Source organism: Sinocyclocheilus anshuiensis, unplaced genomic scaffold (assembly GCF_001515605.1).
Source record: "Sinocyclocheilus anshuiensis isolate Anshui unplaced genomic scaffold, SAMN03320099.WGS_v1.1 scaffold666, whole genome shotgun sequence".
Classification (NCBI taxonomy): Eukaryota; Metazoa; Chordata; class Actinopteri; order Cypriniformes; family Cyprinidae; genus Sinocyclocheilus; species Sinocyclocheilus anshuiensis.
In genome coordinates this window covers 277,837-288,467 of record NW_015547661.1, presented here as the reverse complement: position 1 = coordinate 288,467, position 10,631 = coordinate 277,837, and the positions used below count along the sequence as shown (strand labels likewise).

The 10,631-nt window shown below is 36.1% G+C and overlaps 1 protein-coding gene across 2 annotated transcripts in view; it reads left to right on the top strand.

The window, feature by feature from the left end:
- LOC107702255 (heme-binding protein 1-like) overlaps nucleotides 1-8,063 on the top strand; it is a 9,373-nt gene extending 1,310 nt beyond the window's left edge. Inside the window, exons 2-6 of one of the 2 annotated variants that reach the window (XM_016504513.1) lie at nucleotides 1,202-1,393; nucleotides 1,517-1,608; nucleotides 4,092-4,233; nucleotides 6,831-7,014; nucleotides 7,108-8,063. In XM_016504513.1, the coding sequence (XP_016359999.1) occupies nucleotides 1,202-1,393; nucleotides 1,517-1,608; nucleotides 4,092-4,233; nucleotides 6,831-7,014; nucleotides 7,108-7,282 (785 nt within the window). In that variant the 3' untranslated portion in view covers nucleotides 7,283-8,063. Of the gene's footprint in view, nucleotides 1-1,092; nucleotides 1,394-1,516; nucleotides 1,609-4,091; nucleotides 4,234-6,830; nucleotides 7,015-7,107 lie in introns of both variants that reach the window. The other variant, XM_016504514.1, reaches the window with a different exon arrangement.
- The last annotated feature ends 2,568 nt before the right edge of the window (nucleotides 8,064-10,631 follow it).

Here is a 10,631-nt window from a genome sequence, read left to right as displayed (position 1 = left end):
GTTTAAATAGAATCCATTGCTAATACGAGATTTGAAAAGGGAGGAAATAAAAGTTCGGCAAAAGACGGGATCGGACCGGGGTCGATCGCGTCAAAAAGCCAACGACACACACTTATCCATCTGCGCCACTGGAGCTGATGATTTACAGCCACTTTTAACTAAATGTAAATATACACTCCGTATTTTTTATTCCATAGTAAGGGCAATTCATACAATACATTTAAACTGAGCTACTTTAATACCATCTCCGAACTTTCTACCACGACTCTGCTGTTCTTCGGCTGGTTCTTCCTGTATACGTTGATTGACAGATGTCTCGTCCAGTCAGCGGTGAGTAATCCCAAACCAATGGCGCTGTCTCAAACTATACCTACCTCTTCCGGTTTGTCTGATTTGTCGTTGTGTTTTCTGACTTGTTAATTTGTCATCGGATTTGTCATTGTTTTCTGAATTGTTATTTTGTTTTTTAGACTTGCATTTGCGTTTGTAATTTGTTATTTTGTTTTCAGAATTGTGATTTGTTTTGCACTTCTCGGCCACCGTAGTTTTCAGATGATAAAAAGTCCTCAAAACAGAAACGTGTATTATTTAAGTAGCCTATAATTTATGCCTATGCAAATGACACATTTTCATGTATATTTGCATTTTGGTTATGCTGTTACCAAGTTTGGATTCAATAAAAAATTACAAATAAATAAATAAAAGTACACTGTGCTGAGTATTATATTATGTAATAAAATGTTAGATTTAACTTTACATTTTCCATGGAAGCCTGTTTTCACCACAGAATTAAAAAAATAATCTTTTTTTTCATTATCAATTTTATTTATCACAATTGTGAATTTTGAGTCAAGACCTTGCAATTCAGATTTTTTTTTTCCTCTCAGAATTGCAAGATATACACTTTTTTTTAATATCTATTTTAAGAGCCGCCTACTTTCATGGATGGATCTGTCTGGATCACTATTTTGTTTTTGTTTTAATTTTAAAGAAATATTTTGGTTCTATATATTTATTTAAATGCACAAAATCATGTTACTTTCACAAAATGCATTTTGTAATTCAGACAGACTCTTTCATCCATAAAACTAGGCCTGGATTGGACAAATCAAGACTGCCGATACCCTGTTAGTATAGACAATAAACACCATTGCTCTGATAAACAACCGTCAGTCTTCAGAGCTTCCCGATTGACTTGCAGCTCCACAGTCCCTCGCCGTGACATTTGTCAGAATGGCTCTGATCTCCATCGAGGACCTCGCCGGATTGGACGATGAGCAGGTGGACGATGACATCACCGACAGCTCTGAGCCAATGGATGAGGAGCAGCAGGACAGAATGTACGCCCACTGGCAGGCGGTGGGAAGGACACACCATGTGTCTGTTCCCGGAGGTGAGAGAGCAAGACATCTCCATGGAAACTGAGTGGGAGCAGAAATGACACTGGCTGATCTAGATCAATGTAAAGCTGCTTTCAGACCAGCAGTGAAGTGAAGTGACTCTGGTTTTTGTGTAGAGATGAGGGGACCCATTGAGGAGATGACGAGGAGGAACCAGACATCAGAACGAGAGCCAGTGCCTTCTGTCACCATCTCCAGACACGAGAAGGTAAAACCAGCCCACTTGTGCTGCCTGCTATATGTTAGTTTGGAATCACTGGATCTTGAAACATGGGGCAAAACATGTCTACAATTAGGAAAATGGCAACACTTCCACTTTCTGAAATGAATCCGAGATGATCACTAGAACAACTGTACAGTTTTCATTTGCACTAAGTGTAAATAGCAAGTATAGATGCTATGCAGGCTACATTAAGTGAAAATAGCAGTATTTTCTTAGTGAAAGTAACGATAGATGCCGTTTAGCAGGATTTTCTATATTTATACTACTTATTGCAAATATTGGTAATTATCTGCACCTCAGTATTGTAGTACATTATAAAACAGTATGGAATAATAACATATTGAGCCTCATTTACGAAACAAACATACGACAGAAAATTCAGTCAACCAAATATAAAAGTTACACTGTTTATTTTAAAAGGTCCGCTGTAAAATCAGCGTGCAGCACCCAAACAAACATTGTTGCACGTGTGAGGGATTTTACACGGATATTAGAGCATGACTGAAGTATAAAGCCATGTTTAGGCTACATAATGAATAATAGTTATGCAAACAAATGTTACAAATATGGCAAAAATGGATACATTTGGATTCTTGTGGTATGAGGCAGGCTCGTGAGCCCAATGCCGTTTCAGATTTGCTTGACATTTGTATGCTGTTTATAATGAATGCCACTATAGCCTAATTTGTGTTTTATTTTAGTTTAATATATAATTTTATAACTACTTATTTTTCATTCTTGTTCTATTCTGAATACCGTTAAATTTAAAATATTTGTTGTAGAGTGAGGGAAATAGGCTATAATGTTTATATTTAGGCTACCAGTATTTCAATATACATATAAATTACATTAATTAATGTAGCCTAATTGTTTGCAATTACAAGGTTAACAGGTGTTTGTGGAGTAAGATCAATTTCTCATTCACGAGATTACTTCCTCTTTTTGGCCGGGTTTCGTTTCTCCGTGTCGTAAACTCTAGGGGCGAGGCTTCTAAACCAGGGTGTTTTTAGGGGCGTGATATTCAAATGACGATTGTTTTCTGCTGCCACATTTATCAACATACGATCATTCGTACGGTGAGATTGGCAACATACGAATGTTTCATGAATCACATGTGAACTCTGTCGTAAGTTGATTTGTGCGCACGGATCTGCGCTCGTTTCTACGTTAGATTGATAAATGAGGCCCATTGAGTGTAAATTATCATTTTAATTAAAATGATTAAATGGATGGATTATTTAATTAAAATTATTAAATGTATTGGGACACTAAAGCCCTCCCTACATCCTACCCGATACTTAATACAACTTTTCGATTATTTCCTTCATTTGTATGGAAATTAAATGCTTTTCCGATGTGATATGAGATTTGAAAAGGGAGAAAAAAAAGTTGGGCAAAAGGCAGATTCGAACTTGGGTCGATCGCGTCTAAAAGACTGCTGCACACGCTTTAACCGCTACGCTACTGGAGCGGTTTCGAAGCTAGCATCTTTTGTGGTGAGTAGCCCAATCACACGTTGGTGGGCAGAGTTAGTGTAAGTAGCCTCTGCCAACAAGGCGGGCTATTTGCACTTAGTGTAAATAGACACTCCGATTTAATTTAAAAACATTTTTTTATCATAATTATGACATTACCAGCTACTACTGTACCTCTTAAACCATCAGGCCACAACTTGTTGAAAACAGAAATATAAATATCATTAAAAAGAAAGATTACTCTGTTCTGAAAAAAGGAAGAGTTGTTTTACGTGTGTGATATGCAAAATATGGTTATTTTATCAACACCATCAGTTGTCAACCCTGACAGATGTAATTGGTTGAGCTGAAATCATTTTCAAACCATCCTGGTTTCTTAATTAATTCTTTTTTAAAACAAAAGCTGGATTTTATTGAATAATCAGAATTTGACCTAACAGTGCACATTATTTTTGTACTTCTAGCACGTTGACCAGTACTCAAGAAGCATTGACACATTTAGTTGTTATTTAATGATTTTTACTAAAAAGACTTGTTTAAATGTAATTGTGTTGATGAGCATCTGTGTGTGTTTGTGCAGCTTGGCGAGGTCTTGTACGAGGAGAGAGTGTATCCTCCAGGAAAGTGGGCATGTGTCAGTAAAGCAGACATGCTGTATGAGCAAAGCATCTCCAATGCTTTTATGAAACTCATGCGCTTCATCTGCAAGGAGAATTCAACAGGCACCATCAGTTGTCAACCCTGACAGATGTAATTGGTTGAGCTGAAATCATTTTCAAACCATCCTGGTTTCTTAATTAATTCTTTTTTAAAACAAAAGCTGGATTTTATTGAATAATCAGAATTTGACCTAACAGTGCACATTATTTTTGTACTTTTAGCACGTTGACCAGTACTCAAGAAGCATTGACACATTTAGTTGTTATTTAATGATTTTTACTAAAAAGACTTGTTTAAATGTAATTGTGTTGATGAGCATCTGTGTTTGTGCAGCTTGGCGAGGTCTTGTACGAGGAGAGAGTGTATCCTGCAGGAAAGTGGGCATGTGTCAGTAAAGCAGACATGCTGTATGAGCAAAGCATCTCCAATGCTTTTATGAAACTCATGCGCTTCATCTGCAAGGAGAATTCAACAGGTAAACTTTTAACCACCAAACTATTTCAAGTCGGTGCTTTGAGACCCTTGCCTTTTATTGTTTGTTACAATTTAGTTTTCTGGGGGATTTTTTTGTTTAAAATTGGTCATAACTTTAAAGCAACTGTATGTAGTTTTGTGAATCTTACAGTTCACTGTCATAATTACAGTGATAGCTGTAGCCTACACATGCTGCCATAAAACAATTAGCTTTTTCTGTGGAATTTCATACTCGCCCAACAAACTTACACAGTCATAGAACAGACGTTTGGGAAATAAACCGAAGCCGTTTGCCTTACTAGAAGTCAGTGTATCATCATGATGACTTTGAAACTGATATTTCAAGGTAAAAACTTGCATACAGCTGTGATTTACATCAAATGTAGACTGGTCAAATCTGAAAAGTAAGAATGATTACCTCTTGGCTAACTGCTAGTTAGTCAAACTAGTTCTTAAGACACAGTTTTATCATAAAGGATATGTTTATGCAACTTGTTCCTGGTATATGACAAAATTAGTCTCAGGTGTGGTTAATAGATGGGTTTTTCTCATGCTAATAAATGGCACATTAAAGGTGCCGTCACATTTACAGTTGTTTGACCAATTGTCGCAGGCGAAATCCATTCATTGCTATAGGAATCCACGCAATCAGGAGGGCAAAAGATTTCTGCATGCGGATTTTGCAGTGGGTCCAAGTTGATCACGCTGACCAACAGAAAGCTGTTTGGTTTGGAAGTGACGTCCGTTTGAGCTGTGCTTCATTGCTACACTGTTGACTGTATAATAATGGACCTTTTTAGCCTGTGCTATTTCACCAAAATCACGCCATAAGGCTGTAGAATTAGTTCAAAATCAGGTGGACTGAACAAGTGCAAAGTGATTTGAATCCACTTTGAGTCCAGATTCACACAAAAATTTTGCTAATATCACCACACCTTGAATCAAAATCAGGTGGAATGAACTCCAAAGATTGTGAATTTAAATAAATAAGTGGGATGAAAAACTATGACTAAAGTGGACCAAAAAACAGATTTGAATCCACTTTGATTCCAGATTCACAGACATTTTGCTAGCATCACCATACCTTAATCTGTACAGATAGTTGAATCAAAATCAGGTGGAATAAACTCCAAATAATGTGAATTTAAATAAATAAGTGGGATGAAAAACTATGACTAAAGTGGACCAAAAAACAGATTTGAATCTACTTTGAGTCCAGATTCACACAAAAATTTTGCTAATATCACCACACCTTGAATCAAAATCAGGTGGAATGAACTCCAAAGATTGTGAATTTAAATAAATAAGTGGGATGAAAAACTATGACTAAAGTGGACCAAAAAACAGATTTGAATCTACTTTGAGTCCAGATTCACACAGAAATTTTGCTAATACCACCACACCTTGAATCAAAATCAGGTGGAATAAACTCCAAATAATGTGAATTTAAATAAATAAGTGGGATGAAAAACTATCACTAAAGTGGACCAAAAACAGATTTGAATCCACTTTGAGTCCAGATTCACACAGAAATTTTGCTAATATCACCACACCTTACAGTTAGTTGAATCAAAATCAGGTGAACTGAACACCAAAAAATGTATATTTAAATGAACGGGCTAAAAAAAACTATGATTAAGTGGACCAAAAACAGATTTGAATCCACTTTGATTCCAGTCACAAAATGAACTCCAAATAATGTGAATTTAAATAAATAAGTGGGATGAAAAACTATCAATAAAGTGGACCAAAAACAGATTTGAATCCACTTTGATTCCAGAGTCACAGACATTTTGCTAGCATCAACATACCTTAATCTGTACAGATAGTTGAATCAAAATCAGGTGGAATGAACTCCAAAGATTGTGAATTTAAATAAATAAGTGGGATGAAAAACTATCACTAAAGTGGACCAAAAACAGATTTGAATCCACTTTGAGTCCAGATTCACACAGAAATTTTGCTAATACCACCACACCTTGAATCAAAATCAGGTGGAATAAACTCCAAAAAATGTGAATTTAAATAAATAAGTAAGCTAAAAAAACTATCACTAAAGTGGACCAAAAAGCAGATTTGAATCCACTTTGAGTCCAGATTCACACAGTAATTTTGCTAATATCACCACACCTTACAGTTAGTTGAATCAAACACCAAAACATGTATATTTAAATGAACGGGCTAAAAAAACTATGACTAAAGTGGACCAAAAACAGATTTGAATCCACTTTGATTCCAGATTCACAGACATTTTGCTAGCATCACCATACCTTAATCTGTACAGATAGTTGAATCAAAATCAGGTGGAATGAACTCCAAAGATTGTGAATTTAAATAAATAAGTGGGATGAAAAACTATCACTAAAGTGGACCAAAAACAGATTTGAATCTACTTTAAATCCAGATTCAGTGTGAATGCAAAAAAGGGCTTATTTTAAGTTCATTATGGGTATGAGTTGTGTTTTATTAACTCGCGTGTGACCCCTCTTATAGCATGCATAGTTTCTATTACAATATTCATCATGATAATCATAATGATTGTTTCATACGAAACGTGCCAGGTTCCCAGTTTACTCAGTTTAAGCTCTGTGTCTCCAGGACGGTACCTTGGCATGTCAGTACCTGTTGTGAATGAGATTACGATGGCAGACGACGGCACTAACTTCATGAAGGACGTGTTGACGGCGTATTATCTGCCCGCTGAGTTCCAGGCCAGACCACCTGAACCAACCGACCCTGATATCAGAATCGTTCACAGAGACGCGATCCACGTCATAGCCAGGTACACGACCAAACCAGACCCTTGGAGCCCAGTCTTTTGCATTAGCAATGCCTGCTCCAAAATGATTATAGTTGAACTTTTCTTCCATTCTAGGGTGTTTTATGGCACCACAACGGAGGAGACCATCTCTCGTCAGATCAGCATCCTTTGGGAGCTTCTGGGCAACTCCGAGGATGTTCACCGAGACCGCTACATGGTAGCCGTTTACGAGAATCCCGGCGTGCCCCAACGCAGAAATGAGATCTGGTTCGTTCGCCGTGGCTCGTGAACGTTTCACAGCTCGCCTGTTAAGACAGTAGAGACGTTTGAGTAGCTAAATGTCTCGAAATGAAGGGGCGGAACTTGTCACAATCAAAACCCATTTATCCTTTTGTATTGTTGTGAGTGTGATGCAGAAAACATTTGTTTTTAATCAGTGAAGTAAAGAAACTGCAGCTTATTACACAACTGATACAGATTACACACTAACACTGTATATAGCCTGCTGCTGATTTCAGGGTCAACACATGGAAGAGATTATCAGTGGGTGACCTGGCATTATTTTTTAACTCGTATAGTATGAAAATTATTCATTATGCTTACTGTGTTTTTTCTGCTTGATTTAAATATTATACACAACTCGAATTCACTTTCATTGTTCAGTTTGTTTTAGTGCAGAAAATTGTTTTTGCTAGGTTTTCCATCGTGCCCTAACATGGTGTTGTCGACAATGACTCGGATATTATGAAATTCACAACTGTGAACCGTAAATCCTTCAATGATGGCATTTTAGTTTGTTGTTTGCTTTATATGTTGATAGAGAAACAAGTTCAGTTTTGAGATTTGCAGCTGGTATTAAGATTCAATACTTATATATTTACAGTTAATGAAATTAAGTAGTCAATTTTGTGTTGGAAAACTGTTGTAAATTAAAATATTTTTTGTACTTTGTGTAACAGACTATCAAACCATTTATCAGACAATCATCAGCAAGAGCTTTTCCATCTCTAAAACTCAGAATCTTCTACATTTCTATCTTATGGGCCAATTAAATTATTACCTATTAGATATTAGTAGTGTATTCCACAAATATGGCAGTAGTATGCTTTTTTTTACGGGTATGCTTGATCTCTTTTCTAAAGATGGAGTCTGCAAGTCTAGTATATCTAAAAACAGCTTTTTCTCCAAAGGAATGGGACCACCTGGCAAAATATCCCTTTGCAGCAGTATTGTATCCGAGCACTATTTGGTCTCAAGGATGTAACTGCATTTACTTATCAGTGTATTTTTTGTTGTGTTTTATGTAATATTGTACAAACGTATGTAAAACATCAGCGCAACTCTTTAAAGCACTGTTTTGCCATTTGATTCCTTGCTTTTGTGACATTGATGGCTTAGGTTGTACTTTTAATTGATATTTGCCTTGTCGAAGTATTTTAAAACTTGCACACTCCCCCTCAAGTCTATATAATAATTATAATAAACTTTACTTAAAAAAAATAGCTTAACATGCTTTGCAAAAAGTTTAATAAATGTATACAAATAAAAAATGGTTTAATTAAATGATGTTTAATTGTTGTTGTGGATCACTAAAGCCCGAATTTGTAATAAGCAAGTTTAAAATAATTTATATTTAATCTAATTTGCTACGCTACTCTGCTACACGACTCTCAATTTTGGCGGGCTGCAATTCCATTTTCCACCACAGATTTACACTGAACAAATGCGGGGCGCTGTTGAGCTCGACAGAACAGCGGCAGCCTTAGCACTATAGCATTACACATCCTACCTAACGAAGACACGCTAAATTTTATGATGTCCAACTCACTTTTTTGTACTTAAAATAGTCTAGAAACAACGAAAAAATATTTGTTGCAGAAACTAAACTGATTACAAGCCGCGGGGCTGCTTGTGACCTCACTGAAATGAATCAGTTCTTCGTTGAACTTCAGTCACCACAGGATGTCTGGTAAGAAGTGTAAAATAGACACGTGAAAAGGTGAATATTAATGTATAAACAGTGATTATTTACATGTTCATCCACTGAGTTTACAAATGTATGTTAGTTTAATAACTGGACAAATTATTTTCAGTCTGTAAGCCACCATAATCAGCTAATGGATAAAATTATGAAGACAGTTGAAAGGGTATTAGTGCAAATAGAGAGCACACTTTGCACCTGGATGACCTATTTTATATCCCATGAGGATATACATTTTATATATATATATTTTATATACATTTATATTTTATATATATATTATATATCCCATAAGGAGGCCATGGGAGAAGAAGATTTGTCAATGCCGTAGGTCATACAACAATGACAACATGATGAATGTAGTACATCCAGAATACATTCATACACTGTAAAAAAAAATCTGTAAAATTTACGGTAAAAAAACGGCGGCTGTGGTTGCTGGAATTTTACCGTAAAAAATACGGTAGCAACGTTTTAGGTTTTACCGTTTTAACTTAGATTTACAGTTAAATACCGTAATTTCATTAACTGATATAATGTTAATATACCAACCTATTGAAGTACTGAAATCTGTTTTGTACCTTTGTAATAAATACACTGATAACCACTAAATGCAGGAGGTGATGAGAAAGTCACATGATGAACCAAAGCCCATCACAAGCAGCTTTTAAATAATAACATATATAGAAGGTGCACAGTGTCATTCACACAGACACCAAACACCATCATGGTAAACTGAAATAATGCAATAAACATTCATTTAACAACATTAGGTGTAACACACAACCCTAATATACAAAACTGATAAGAAAAAATTAAGAAGAAACATAGTTATTTCAACAAAAAAACATCAAATTTGAAATGTAACGCAGGGAATTCTGGGAATGTCAATTTACGGAATGTATTTCACTTCCAAAAACGGTATACTACCGTAAAATTAATGTCCAATACAGTTTTTCACCGTATATAGTTGGGGAATTTACCGTTAACCATTTAACAGGTTTTTACTGTAGCATTTTTACAGTATTTTACCATTAAATTCATGGTAATTTTTTACAGTGTAGTACAGAACGTCGTTTTTATGGTCACCAATTAGTAACCAATTATTACTTATTCAAAAGAAGTACCTCAGAAAGTACGTGATTTCAGATGCATGCAATCACACACATCATGTAATCAATTAATTACAATTCTCAAATTTCAAAACTGTTGTATGAATTTTTGTCTACTGATGTTTCATCAGATGAAAAACAGTACGATCCATTAAACGCACAGCTGTGGTGCTACTCTGACAAAGGTTTATTACTAGACTAGAGGGCATCTGGGTGTGGCGAGACAATAACCAATTATCCTGATGCCTCTTGGGACAGGCCTGAGGAGCGGGCAGGTAGTTGCAAATGAAATAACTCCAGATCATAAATTCAACAACGCACACTGTTCACAAAGTACGCCAGAGCGCGTACACACCTCACGCACCGGAAGCCGTGCGCGCGAACAAAGACAGTTGAACATAGTGGTGTATTAGAGGTAAAAAATGATATGAATACTGTTCGGTTTCTGGCACAAACCGATCGTTTCGTGTCTTAGGACATCAATGTGTCGTCACGAGCCGCAGGGTTTAATTTGGATTTGTCTGTGCATGTTTTTTTTACTCTCA